This window comes from Colletotrichum fructicola (genome assembly GCF_000319635.2).
Source record: "Colletotrichum fructicola Nara gc5 chromosome Unknown KSG_Nara_v1_contig03, whole genome shotgun sequence".
Classification (NCBI taxonomy): Eukaryota; Fungi; Ascomycota; class Sordariomycetes; order Glomerellales; family Glomerellaceae; genus Colletotrichum; species Colletotrichum fructicola.
The window spans coordinates 5,819,942-5,833,573 of NW_027094053.1; the positions used below are offsets into that span (position 1 = coordinate 5,819,942).

At 57.6% G+C, this 13,632-nt stretch overlaps 4 protein-coding genes across 4 annotated transcripts; 1 reads left to right on the forward strand and 3 right to left on the reverse strand.

Annotated features, from left to right (window-relative positions):
• Positions 1 to 358: 358 nt before the first annotated feature.
• On the reverse strand, positions 359 to 2,087 carry CGGC5_v006464 (putative peroxisomal-coenzyme A synthetase; the record flags this gene model as incomplete). The annotated part of the gene is made up of 4 exons (XM_032031209.1): positions 359 to 463; positions 532 to 1,400; positions 1,454 to 1,490; positions 1,545 to 2,087. 4 exons carry the CDS (start codon positions 2,085 to 2,087, stop codon positions 359 to 361), a joined length of 1,554 nt encoding a protein of 517 aa, XP_031889208.1.
• Positions 2,088 to 3,031: 944 nt separating this feature from the next.
• CGGC5_v006465 (DNA-damage-repair/toleration protein DRT111) lies at positions 3,032 to 4,793 on the forward strand (the record flags this gene model as incomplete). The annotated part of the gene is made up of 5 exons (XM_032031211.1): positions 3,032 to 3,215; positions 3,274 to 3,723; positions 3,794 to 4,467; positions 4,548 to 4,631; positions 4,698 to 4,793. The coding sequence occupies 5 exons, from the start codon at positions 3,032 to 3,034 to the stop codon at positions 4,791 to 4,793; spliced, it is 1,488 nt and encodes a 495-aa protein (XP_031889204.1).
• Positions 4,794 to 5,491: 698 nt separating this feature from the next.
• ecm33 lies at positions 5,492 to 6,798 on the reverse strand (the record flags this gene model as incomplete). The annotated part of the gene is made up of 3 exons (XM_032031213.1): positions 5,492 to 5,777; positions 5,829 to 6,684; positions 6,744 to 6,798. 3 exons carry the CDS (start codon positions 6,796 to 6,798, stop codon positions 5,492 to 5,494), a joined length of 1,197 nt encoding a protein of 398 aa, XP_031889400.1.
• Positions 6,799 to 12,513: 5,715 nt separating this feature from the next.
• Positions 12,514 to 13,632, reverse strand: MAG1 (DNA-3-methyladenine glycosylase; the record flags this gene model as incomplete). The annotated part of the gene is made up of 1 exon (XM_032031214.1): positions 12,514 to 13,632. The coding sequence occupies one exon, from the start codon at positions 13,630 to 13,632 to the stop codon at positions 12,514 to 12,516; it is 1,119 nt and encodes a 372-aa protein (XP_031889399.1).

The following is a 13,632-nucleotide window of genomic DNA, read 5'->3' on the forward strand; positions in this document are numbered from 1 at the left end:
TTTGAACTGGGGCAGGCTGGGCAAGCGGTTGGTGAGGGCCTTCTTGGGATATGATGATGGTCATCAACTAGGTTCCCGGCGTGATATTGGAAGCGGCCTCTGCTTTGTGAGACAGAGAGCTCACGAGGCTGCCGCGTTGTAACTGTAATACGGATGGGCGATTATAGATCGTGGAAAACCTCCATTCTATCCATCTAGGTATCTAAGAATAGGAAATCTCTCTTCTAACACATCTTGCTCTAACGAATACCCCTCTCTACTGAGTCTGTGGTCTACACCCTTTTCTTACACGGTCTTCTAGGATTCTATGATTCTAGCACAGCAAAAGCTCTTACAGTCTACTGCGGCCAGGATATGTCTACAACTTGGCCTTGGGCTGCTCCTGCAACAGCATCTTCTCGGCAACGATGCGGCGCTGGATCTTGCCGGTGGCCGTCTTGGGCATCGTCTCGGTGAAGTAAATCTGCGGTATCTCGTTAGTTGATTGCTTATATGTAAACACGCCATCGCGTCTTTCTGCTGCAAACTCACCTTCTTGGGAACCTTGAACTTGGCAAGCTTCTCCGCAACCCAGCCCCTCAGCTCGTCCTGCTTCAACTGCTGTCCCTGCTTCAGGACGATGGCGACGCCAATGTCTTGGCCGTACATCTCGTCCGGGATCGCGAAGCTGACGGCCTCGGACACGGCCGGGTGGCGCGTGAGGACATTGTCGAGCTCGATGGGGCTGATCTTCTCGCCGCCCTTGTTGATGAGCTCCTTGATGCGGCCGGTGATGACGACGTAGCCGTCCTCGTCCTTCTTGCCCTGGTCGCCGGTGCGGAAGAAGCCGCCCTTGGTGTAGGACGAGGCGTTGGCGGCCTCGTTGTTGAGGTACCCCTTGGTGACGTTCTCGCCACGGATGCAGATCTCGCCCTCCTTGCCCTGCTCGAGCTCGTTGCCCTCGTCGTCGAGGATGCGCACGTCGACACCCTGGCCGAGGCCGACGGTGCCGGGCTTGCGCTTGGCGGGCGGGAGCGGGTTCGAGGTCATCTGGTGCGCGGCCTCGGTCATGGCGTAGGCCTCGAGGACGGGGGCCTTGTACGTCTCCTCGAGCTGGGCGAAGACGGTGGGGGAGAGCGGGGAGGAGCAGGAGCGGATGAAGCGGATCTGCGGGAGCGGGTTGGGCGTCGGGTTCTTGAGGAGGATCTGGTGGATGGTGGGCACGGCGGTGTACCAGTTGGCCTTGTGGGCGATGAAGTCCTGCCAGAATTCGGTGGCGGAGAACTTGGAGGGAACGACCATGGAGCCGCCGGTGGCCAGGGGGGCGAGGAGGCCGCAGAGGAGGCCGTGGACGTGGAAGAGGGGCATGACGAGCATCGTGCGGTCCGCGGAGGTGAGCTGATATGTGTTTTCGATGTTTTCTGTTGATGTTAGCGGGTGACGAGTTGAAGACTTCATGAGACTGAGAACTCACTCATCGTTCTGGTCAGGTTGCGGTGGGTGAGAGGGACCTGCTCACTATCAGCATCGATCGAACTATTCATCGAAAGCTCAGAAAAACTCACAACTTTGGGACGGGAGGTGGTTCCGCTGGTGTGAAGCACCAGCGCGACATCGTCCGGCTGCGCCTTCAGCACCTGTGTAGGTCCCTTGCCCTTGAGCTGTCCCAACTCCTTGACGTCAAGCGCAACCTCCTTCTTCGCCGCATCCCAGTACGTCTCCGCGACAGCGGCATTGAACTTCTGGGCGGCCTTCACGGCAGGTGCGCCGGCAGCGTACGCGCCCTTGGGCACGAGGACGATGGCAGACTTGACATCCTCGATGTAGAACTCGAACTCGTCCTGCTTGTAGGCCGGGTTCAGCGGGGCGGCGATGCCGCGCTGCCATGAGGCGGCCAGGAACGAGACGATGAACTCATACGAGTTGACGGTGGCGATGGAAACGGGGGAGGCGGTGGTGATGCCGATGGCTGCGAGCTTGCCCTGAAAGTTTGCGGTCTCGCGGACGAGGTTGCCGTAGGTTGCCGTCAGGGCGGTTGGCTTGGACGGGATGATGACGGCGGGCGAGTTGGCCGGGCCGTTGATTGCGGTTTGGAGAGTCAATGCCATGTTGAGCTAAGCCGTGCAACCTCTTTGGTCACTTGTATACAACAGTCCCGAGGTACCTTATTGGAGGAGGATTTCAGGGTGTGATGAATATGCGATGCGATGCGCGCCGGCAGTTCGGATTGTAACCACCACCACAAGCGAATTCGGAGAAGGTTCGGGGGGGCTTGACAGAGACTGGACGAACGGGGTCTGCCTATGTAGATGCAGAGTGCGCGAATAGGAATTAGATGTATCGACTACCAGCTGAGAGTCCAGACAGGGGAAATGAGTGCCGTTCAACGGTGAGGATGCAGATTGTGTTAAGTACAAGTCAATGTTTGAACATGTTCCGAGAAAAAACCACCACCACGCGCAAAGAACGATAAATGCTCGTCTGATAGGGAAGAGGAAACCTGGCTAGGACGATGATGTGCTCAGGACGCCAGCCCAGCCTGGGACAAGCCGGATTGCCCCGGTCCCATTTTGCCGTGTTCCATATGGACTGCCCACTGAAAGATACCCGCCTCCAGGTTTGTCCAGCAAAAGAGTGCCTTCAATGCCCCAGGAGAGACCGTGAATTGCGCGGCAAAGCTGGGCGCCGTGCCGCATCCCGCAGGGGGTGGGTTTCCAGTGGCCCAGTGGCCCCAGCGGTTCAGGGAGAGGCCTAAGGCGCTGAAACAGGGCACCCAGGCGGACGGGCCCGCAGCCATGACAGAACCTTGAAGTGCCTGCTGCACCTGCGCTCCGGGACCTTGATTCGGGTGGGTCTTTGCAGCAGCTCCCGTCAGCTTCAACTCCGCCTCGTGAACCAGGCTGAGGGCGACTTTGCATCTTCTTTGCGACGATTGAGATAGCTCCAGTCAACCTGCACAAACGACGACCGCACGCGCCACATCACTTTTGAAAGACATCCATCTAGCTCGTCAACCTCTCCTACAGCTTCCAAACCCTCAATCGCGCGCTCAATGGCAGCGCCGCCTCCTCCGCCTCCCCCCGCGCGAGGCGGACTGTCTCTCTACGCAAACCTCCTCGACCCGGCCGCCGATTCCTCCTCCGCGACGATATCCAGCGCGCCAGTCCGCTACAACCAAGATGCCTCCTCAGGCGACGCCAAGGATGAAACAGCGGCGAAGAAGCTTATAGACCCATGTAAATCTCACCACTTTTCATCACCCCCTTCTGCCTCTCAACTTACAAACCCGCCTAGCCCTGCGCTTCCAACCCATCCGCCGCCCGCAAGTCAAATCCTCGAAGCCAGCGAAACCGACGTTCCCAAAACAAATCCCAGGCGCGACCCCGTCCTCGACAGCAGCAACAACAGCAGCAGCAGCAGCGGCTCCCGCCCCGCCGCCGAAGACTACCCTCGCAGACTGGACCGCGACGACGGAAGACGACGACTTCCGCTACGGCGGGCCCCCGGACCGCTCCCACCAGCGCGGCGGCCGCCGGAAGAAGAAGAAGAAGAACCACGACCAGCACGTCGAGACGAACTGGGACGACATCTACGATCCCTCCAAGCCCACAAACGTCGAGGAGTACCTCCGCAGCGACGAGCGCATCCGCGAGGTCCAGGAGTGGAAGCGGCTTCTGTACCGTCACCGCCGCGGGAGGAGCGTCAGCGACGACAGCGACGAGGAGGACGCCCGGCCAGCGACGAGTGAGTTCCTCGCGGCTTCAAAAAGAAGCGTATGCGTGCGGAAAAGGCTAACATCTGTGAACCGTTCAAGACCAGTTCGCCCCGCCCGCAGAATACTCCTTCGTGCCACCTCCCCCAGCCTCACCACCACCGCCACCAGCAGCCTCAGCAGCAGCTCCGCCCCCCGACGACGCAACAGGCGACGACGCCTGCGCCCGCCGCCTCGCACTGTCCTCCTCGAACCCCCCTCCGCCCCCGCTGCCAGCAGACGAAGCAACAATCTCCCGCGCACCCGTCCGCTACACCCGCCAGGAACCCTCCAGATCCGCCTCCGCCTCCCCGCCGCCGACTCTCGGCCTCGGCGCCTCCTCCACAGCAGCAGCCCCAGACGAAGACGCCGACGCCCCGCGCTCCAACCGCCCAGGCCAAGCCGGCTTCGCCCAGCGCCTCATGTCCAAGTACGGCTGGACAAAGGGCTCCGGCCTCGGCGCCGACGAGGGCGGCATTGTCAACCCGCTGCGCGTGCAGGTCGAGAAGCGCAAGAAGAAGTCCGACGCCGAGGGCGGCGGCTGGGCCGAGCCCGCCAACCGCGCCAAGATCCTCGGCGGCAGACGCAAGGACGCGGAGGGCGAGGGCGGCGGCAAGTTCGGCGGGCCCATGAGCGAGGTCATCGTCCTCCAGCACATGCTGGACAACATGGAGGACCTGCAGGGCGAGATTGCCAACGGGCTGGGACAGGAGATTGGCGAGGAGTGCGGCGAAAAGGTGAGAGAAGAGCAGCACCCACACGCCGTTTTGCAGGTTAGCTGGCAAGTTTGTGTTGACTTACTAACACCAACCCGTAGTACGGCCGTGTGGAGCGATTGTACATCGACGTCGAGAACCGGCAGGTCTTCATTCGATTCACCGATCAAGTATCTGCGCTTCGTGTAAGTCCAAAGCCCTACCTGGTCTGGGCTTGTATGAGTAGACAGGCGCTGACACTCTCACCGCAGGCTGTAAACGAACTTGACGGGCGCATTTTCAACGGCAATACCGTGGTACCCAAGTTCTACGACACGGCCAAGTTTGAGCAGGGCATATATCGATAGTTTGCGGCGTAGCTCTGGCCATGACACTTTACTGTATATAATTCGGCGCAGGAACTATTGAAGTTAGTCAAGGGCCTCGAATAATCTCACACACGTGTTGGGCGCCACCGCGTGCCACCATATGATTTTCACTGGCAGCTTATGCTTAATTCATGACGAATGTCACCGGAAGGTCGTGTCACAAAAAGGGAACAAGTAGACAAAGTAAAGGTATACACATCATGGATCCTCAATACACTACAACCCTCTCTATCTTCGTTGCCTGACCACCTCCGTATCGCATCAATCTCACGCCTCCGTCCACCACGAATCTTCCATTCCGCCTCCCGTATCCGGCCACTGTCATCCAAGCACTCGGCATGCCACCCGACCAAGCCGTACTATTCCCAAGAAAGTCCGGACGGGATGATGAGCGCACCATGGTCGAGGCCGAGCGCTATGGTGGAGAGGACGTAACGGAATGCCCTGTGCTTTTGGTTCGTCACGCAAAGGGAGTGAAAAGTCGACGAGGGTATTCCGTACCCGCCGTCCGGTATTAAGTCTAGAGGTTTTCCTATACGTAGGAGGTTCCCAGTCTAGGGAATGCGTGGGGTGTCGCAAGCTGTTAAAACAGAATTGGACTTAAAGAAATTGCACAAACATTGAAAGATGTATGGAGAACGCCACCATTATCCGAACCCTATCCCAGTGACAGTCGTTTACAACAGAAGCTGAGCCAGACCGCCAACAATGGCCAGGGAAAGGACAGCGGTGTTGACAGAGACGACGCCAGCAGCACCCTCAGAGCCGCCGGACTTGGTGCCACCGGCGCTGCCGCCAGTGCCGGAGTCGGAGTTGGCGTTGGTGTTGTTGCTGCGGCAGGTGTACTCGCCCTGGATCTGCTTGCCCTCCATCTTGTTGAAGACGTCGCAAGAGGTGTCGATATCACCAGTGGACTGGAGGTCGAAGGCACCCTTGACGTCGTCGAGAGCGGGGATAGAGACCCTGAGAGACTGTTAGTAATGATAAAAGCTTAATAGCGCAGACAAGACTTACTCAGAAAAGTTACCGCGGAGAAGGACAGCACCGCCAATCTGCTCGAGCTTGGGGAGACCGTCGATCTTCTGGAGGAGGGTGTTGTTCTGGATGGTGAGACCACCGCCGGTCTTGGTGAGGAGGGGCAGGGAGAGGTTGGCGAGCTCGACGTTGTTGATGAAGGAGACATCACCGTCGCTGCACTGGGTCAAGTTGGGGGCGATGAACTCGGTGAAGGTGTTCTTGTCGAACTTGATGGAAGAGTTGACAACCTCGAGAGAGGGCATCTCAACCTTGGCGGCATCGGCAATAATAATCTCGTTGGCCCAGATAAGGTTGGGGAGAGTAATTCCCAAGTCGGCACCGTTGGAGTTGATCTCGATGGTCTTGGTAGCGTTGGCCAGCTGGTTGCTGTAGGAGACCAGGTTCTTGTTGTTGTTGATGTGGAGCTCATCGACGGAGGCAACGTTCAGGCCGTCCAGAGACTTGAGGAAGGTGTCGCTGATGACGATGTTGTTAACCTTGGTGACACCAGCGGTTCCGAAGACGAGGGAGCCGAGAGCGGGCAGGGTGATCCAGCTGATGGAGCCGACGGTAGCAAGCTGGGTGAAGCGGAGGTCGGACAGGAGGGTCAGGCCCTGCATGGTGAAGCTGCCCTCGATGGTGGCGAGCGAGGAGGAGGAAAGGCCGACAAGGTTGGTAGCGTTCGTAACGATCAGGTCGCCCTTGATGGTCTTGGGACCGTTGATATCAATGTTACCAGAGATATCCTCGGAGATCTTGACGGAGCCCTGGATCGTGGTGCAGGGGATGTTGGTGGCCATGGCAGCATCGGTGACGGTGACCGTCGCTGAGGAGCAGATGTTGCTGCTCTGGGCTGTGATCGCGGGTTAGTCCATGGTGTTCGCGGCGAAAGCGCAGTTGTGATCAACTTACCGGAGGCGAGGCCAGCACCCAGGGCCGCGAGGGCGGGGATGAGCTTGGATTGCATTGTGATTGGTTTCTGAGCGCTGAGGGAGTCGGGGTCAGCAGATTATTCGAGAGCAACGGCTCGCGGTGATAGTTGAAGCGGAATGATAATGAAAGCGTTGATTTGTTTGGGGGGCGGTCGACGCGGTCTGCTCCAAGTCGATAACTCTGAAGCTGCGGTCCAAAAAGCGCGACGATTGTTGAAGAGAAGTTGAGAAGGGAGGAAGAGAGTGAATCAGGCGTGCCAATCCAGGTTGGAAGTGGACTGGATGGAGCTGGGGCTTGGGGTGTGTTTCTGTTGTGTTTCCGAGGGGAGAGCCACTGCCTCCTTTTTCTGCAGGCGTCGACGATGGCTTGTATTTTGGTGATGGCAAGTGTAGTGTGTGGGCGAAGGGAGAGGCGACAACAGAGCAGTGGGCAGGAGAAGAGGTGATTCCCGTTGGAAGTTTTTCCTGCCGAGCATTGGCAGAGAGCAGGTGCGTCCGGTCCTTCCTTCCTGCGTCTCCTTCCTTGATCGGGCTCGGGTTCCCTCTCCTCCTCCTGCTGTTTCTGCGTCGTTGCACGGAGTCACGTCGGCAGCGGTTACGTACCTTTATCCACGTGTGTGTTTGTTCTTCTTTTTCTGAGGTTAAAGAAAAGGAAGATTAGGCAGGAAACGACAGCCTTTTAGGGTAGTAAGGTGAACGAGAGACGGGAATTGAAAGGTCAAAACGAACAGAATGAAGCTGTCACGGAAAAGGGAAGAGGGAGAAAAGGTCTGGGGGAAGGAAGGGATACGAATGGTCTTTGTGTGGTGCTTTCGAAGGAGAAGAGAGAGGTCAAGGTCAGTCCAAGGTCTTAGTCTTGGTCTTGGTCTTAGGTCCTCAGGCTTGGGGGTCGGGGGAAGAAGGGAGGGCGTGGCTTGAAGGGGAAACACTGCAGGTGAAGGGGGGGACTGGACTGTGGGCTTGCAGAGAGGGAGACAGGGGATGGCCCGAAAGGAGGGGGGTCAGGGCAATTATCACGCTGCTATTCGTGGTGCAGACTGCGGATACAAAGTAACCATGGCAGGGATCAGGTCCAGGAGACGCCGGCGTGGGTGTGGTGGTCAATCAAGACTCAAGACCGTCAAGTCAGAACGGCGTCGAGAAATGGGAGATGGCCAGGAGCCAAGACGGATTGGATTGGACTGACACGACTGTCGGACTGTGAGAGGGCTGCCGTTGGGTGTTGTCTCCCATGTGCTGTGCTGTGCTGGCTGCTTGCTCATTGCTCAACCGTCAGGTAGACGATGATGGATACACACTATCAGAGACCGCGTATTCGATTAATACGTAAACTTGGCACAATAGTCAGGTGTAGATTCTGTGCTTCTACCACGGACTCGCCGCCGCCAGCCGTGGCAGCAGACAGAGACTGGCAGACGGTGGCAGCAAGCAAAAGTCTGTCAATCAATGACGATAACAGTCATGACGGCCAGCAATACGAATTGGCGGCCGTCAGTGGGTTGAATTGACTTCGGTCCATCTGCATCTGATCCCCGTCTGAGAGCCTGCCTCCCTGCTCGCCTTGCTTCGCTACCCCTTTCTCGACTCCAGGCATTGTTTTTTATCTGCCGACTCTGGACCGTTCTGTCGCTTCCTGATAGAGAAAGCAAACCCTGCGGCCAACATGATAGAAAATCTCGAGCAATGATGGAATCGCGATGGGATGGTGGATGGCAGTGGTGACGGCCGGAGAGAAACCAGGACCCATTGGGCAATGCCAATAATTGTCCTGCTTCCCACCGTTCTGGCGAGATTTGAACGTCTTGGTTTCTGGCCTAGCTCCGTCTATCGGGAGCCACTTTGGTGCATCCAGGGGCAAGGGGTTGAGATGAAGAGTGGAGGGTGGGGTGCCGCGCTAGCAAAAAAGAGGGTGTGGCTGTCGCAAAGATGAACAGGAACAGGCACAGGCACAAGCACAACAGAAGTCCAGACAGACACAAACCTGCTGAACAAAGGTCGCTGTGGTGTCAATGCTAGGCCTCAAAGTCAATGGGCAGGGCAACAGTCAGCCAAAACTCTCTTTTTCGCTACAGTTGACTGACTTGACAAGCGTAAGGTATCCTACATAGGACGAACTGCAATGCCGAGGTGAAAAGAGGAGTCGAGACTTTTCCATGCAAGAATTTCAACACGCGGGCCATCGTCATAAAACTACATTGCTCCTGTACGACGCAGCAACTTACGACGAAAAAATCTAGTCAATGCACAATCGACCGACGGGCCCGGAACCAAACCTTGAACTTATTGATTTCTTGTGCAGGATATTCGCCCATCTTCGACCACAACACACCGACAGCGACCAGAAAAACAAATAACAGCAATCAAGACGCTGGTCGCCTCCACCGATCGCTGTCTGTACCTTACATGAATTGCAACATCGTTCCCTGTACCAGTAGGGACCGGCATCCATATCAGAAGAATGGAGGAAAGCTAAGGACCGACGGACTCTTCGCCGCTCCAGTTATCCGCAGTTTTCTTGGACAGCGACTGGCGGCTCTCAAACACAAACCTTGCCAAGGTCAGACGCGATGGACAAGCTGGACTGGCCGGGTGCCCACTGCTGGCCACTCTGAGACTCTGGCACTGCTGCCAGAGGGGGTCGGCTGCGCCTGAGGCCCCATCAGACGCACATTGCCTGCGCCGGGACTTCCTCTCCAGCTTCAAAAGTGTCACAAACAGCTTGAACCAAGGACTCCCCCAATCCACCCTTCTTCCCATTCCAGTACCAATCAAGACCGAGGCTGCCGAGCCAGGCCTCTTCTGGCAATCAATCTGCGGTTCGACCTTTCCTCGAGTCTACACCCCTGCCCGCCTACCGCCGTTCTGCGCGCCGCCGCTCGATGGGCCAATCGACCACAACAGCAAGCAGCCCCGAAACCTGCCGCTCGAATCATCGAACAAATGCCCAGCGAACCGTCCATCCCCATGATCCATCGTTGATCCCGTCGGCCTCCATCCTGGTTAGAGGCCGTCGAATTTCGAAAAATGGTGTCAAACCTGCGCCAAGTACAGTGCAACTGCCAGCAACTACCGGCCGCCGCGGACAGGACCGGGCAAGCTGAATAAAAAACCGCCCGTTCGCTAACACAACAACCTTCAACAATTCATCCACAAAATGTTTCATCTTGTCGCCAGTCTGCCGTTTTGATTGATTAGACCATCATTTCAGGGCTGCCAGCACCACATTCACCCGCGGCACTCGATGACGCAGTTGCTCGGCCATCCGAATGGCGATGGGCAGAAGCCGTGGTCTGGAACTGCAGCTGGAAGACGAGGGTTCGCAAAGAAGCAAGTTTTGTAACGGAATTCAAATATCGGCTCAATCTACATACGGTCGGCTCCAAACCAGCACAAGCAACCGTTCGCACATTATCAAATCATGGATTGCGACCTCCCCGGCCCTGCTCATAAAGCCGGCCCCCGGGACACCACCAACAACAGCAGAAAAAAAAAGTTGGTTCGAAGGCTGTGCTGAGAGCGCGACGCGTCCGACAGGAACTTGGAGACCCGGAACACTTTGCGCTGCAGGTTGTCATTCGTTCAGGTGCAGCGCTGCCACTGCGGGAAGTCAGTGTGGGCGGGCCGGGGTCCGTCCGCTGCAGCTGGCATTCTGCACTTGAACGCTCTCCCTCGCGCCAATGCCATCATGTATCCCATCGTCTGCGCTGCTGCAGTGTTGTCAGTCTACTGCGTATCCCATCTGCGGTGCAGCGACTGTGCATCGACTGTGCAGCAGTGAGGCGCTGGATGAGACGGCGTACATACCCGGCACCAACCACAGAAGCGATACGAGACCCCAAAACCACCACTGCCAGCACCACACATCGCATTTTGTCGCTGATTTTCGCGTCACTAGCCACTTCAACACGCTTCTTTCGGCGACGCTAAAACTGTCCAAGAACGCGCCATCGCGCATCTCGATTCTCAGCAGCGAGCCCGGCATATCTCTTGCGAAGAGGCGGCTGAGCGCTGACGACAATATCGCCTCCCACTTGCCCGTCCATGTCTAGCTGATGAGGTTCGGCCCACGTACCATGGAAGTTTGCCCTGACTTTTCAGCAGCTCACGACAGTGCTCCTGTCTCTGAATGGCTGGACCAACGGCTACCTCCCGGCCGTGTTCCTCCACAACGCCGTGCCGAGACCGTGGTTCAGAACTCCATTGACTCGTCCATGGCATTCTTTTCGTTCTGCTGCCATTCCGCCCCGGCGCCAAGTGCCCGCCAGTCACCCGTCTGTCTAGTATGTCTTGCTTGTCGAAATTCGCCTCTTGGCCTCTGCGCCATTGCAAGCCAGCATCCGATATTGCCATCCGAATACAGGAGGTCGGATTGGCAGAAGCAGCAGATCCAGCGGAAAATAAACATGGACGAGATTGCGCCGCTGCAACCCATCATAATACCACATGCCAGTCTTCCTTTTCGATATCTTCTTGCCTTGGCCTCGCAGCATCTTCAAAGATTGCTGATGCCGTGGCTGTCACTAGCGCCACGCCCTCTCTTTCCCCCCCAGGCCCCGGCTTATCCGCGTTCATCCTGGCTCCCCCAATCTTGCAGGCGCTGCAGGGGTGTCTGCCACAGCTTCCAGGCTTTTTGGTGGCTCTGCCGTGGCTGCCGTTCCTGGCAACCGTCAACGGCACGAACGGCTCTGGCCAAATAGATGCCCTGGAGATTTCCGTACAAGAGACCTGCACAGTTGATCTTCCTTCGCGGCTGATCTATATCGCGACTGGCTATTCCTACCGGCGAAATCTGGTACTGAGTCTCGTTCTCAGACGACGGTGCGGCAGATCGTCTCGGGGCCCTCATCTCTGTGATCTCACAGTCATAAGTCGCTCTCTCTATTGGTAGCCTCGTCCAGGGCTGGAAACACCAAACAATGGACAGGCCTTACCCTGCGGCCTCTGACGCAATTGTCGGATATTTTGGTAGACATGTTCGAACCGCAGCAGCTATTATGCCCAAGCCAACGAACGACGAGTTCATCCTGCGACAAGACTTCAAACATAGACATCCTTGGCTGACGCTCACCGGGCTCAGCTCTCTTGTACGCAGTAAATGATGTTATTCGCGGCTAGCCCGCGTGGGGATGCACTTCCCCAATTCCTGCCACGAGCCGCCTTTTTCGTGCCTTTATCCGGGCCGCGGCAGCTATATGCCGTCGCCCTTCCGCACGTGCGATGCTATTTGTTTGCGGCGCTGGTGCAATGCGCCGTTCAAGCCGCAACCCGCCTCGCAAACTTCACACACAACTGCGCCGATTGCAGTCTGGGGTTGAGAGGTGTGGCCTGCTGACTCGGGAAAAAAGACCCTGGGCTGCAAGGCTAATTCTGACTGTCACGCGAGGAGGCTAGGTGATGTCCAAAAGCTTGTTTACATCGGGAACCCAACTTCGCCAAAGATTAACATGGGTTGACACCTATACGAACAGAGTTGTCCGTCAGTCCGCTCAACTCAATCCCAAAAGGCTAAGATGACTCGGGTCCCTCAGCCTTGGGAGATCACTCCGACGATTTCCGCCTCCCGTTTTGGGGCCCGGGACTGGAAGATCAGAGCCAGAAATTCTCGTATTAACGGGACTTCGTATTGCTGAGCAACTCCACACAAGTCAAATTATGGCATCCGCAACTGGAGATGAACACAGCGAGACGACCCGAGCTTCGGGTTAATGTTGATGGGGAAAGGGAAAGCTTGACGGGCAAAGCTAGCTACCTTACTCCAGCGTGCTTATATCGGTCTCCTCCACCCTCCACATGTACCACATAAAGACGCTCCGGTACGGCGCGAACGGGCTCGCCATCTCGGCCATCTCCTTCTCGCTCATGTACTTCCACTTGCCGCCCTTGGCCTTCAGCTTAGCCACGTCGCGGCCGACGAACGCCGCCATGCCCCTCTGCACGCCGAGGTCGCCCAGCGAGAAGACGTCCATCCTCTTGAGCCCGAAGCAGGCGAACATCTCGACGGACCACAGCCCCAACCCGCGAACCGCAATGAGCTTGTCCCGGACCTCTTCGTAGGGCGCCTCGGCCAGCATCGTGGCCGTCAGCTCGCCGCTCGCGAATTTCTCGGCCAGCCCCTTGACGTACTCTGCCTTGCGCTGCGACAGGCCGGCGGTGCGCAGACGCTCAATGGAGGTAGGGGCTACTTCTGAGGGCTGGGGGAACTTCTTCTTGGGCTTCTCCGCCTCCCCGTTGTCTTCGTCGCTGAAAAGCGCGATGAACTTGTTCTTGATGGATCTAGCAGCGGCGCCTGACACTTGCTGCGAGATGATGCCGCTGCAGAGGCTTTCAAAGGGGTCAATCTTCTCAGCCAGTCCTTCCTGCGAGAAGACGCGGCAGTAGTTCTTCTCAATCAGCGGCTTCATGCGGGGATCGACCTCGATGAGATGACGGCACGCCTCCTCCAGGATGTTGGCCGTCGTCGTCCGCTTCCCAGTGGCCGGAGCGTTAGCTGCCTTGGTTGGTGATGGTGCTTCGATGGGATCAGAGGCGAGCACCCGCGAGGTCTCGGGCGAGATGACCGGCGCGTTGGTCGTCTTCGGGTCTGCCAGCCTGTTGACCGCCCTCGACCTGGGCTTCGCGGTGCCGTTGACCCTCTCGGCAATGATACCCACCGCGCTCGGCGTGGGCGTCATCGGGGGCGGCAGCACGGGGGTGACCGGAGCCGCGGCGGTCTTCGAGGCCCGCTTTCGCGGAGGGGTGACCGGATCCGAGGACGGTGCTGCTGCGGGTGTCTTCCTCTTGCGGCTCTGATTGGGCGGTGGCTTGACTGCAGGCGGCGGGAGCTTTATGTCTGGCTGAGCGCTGAGCCGCGCCGAGCGTCGGGTTGCCAT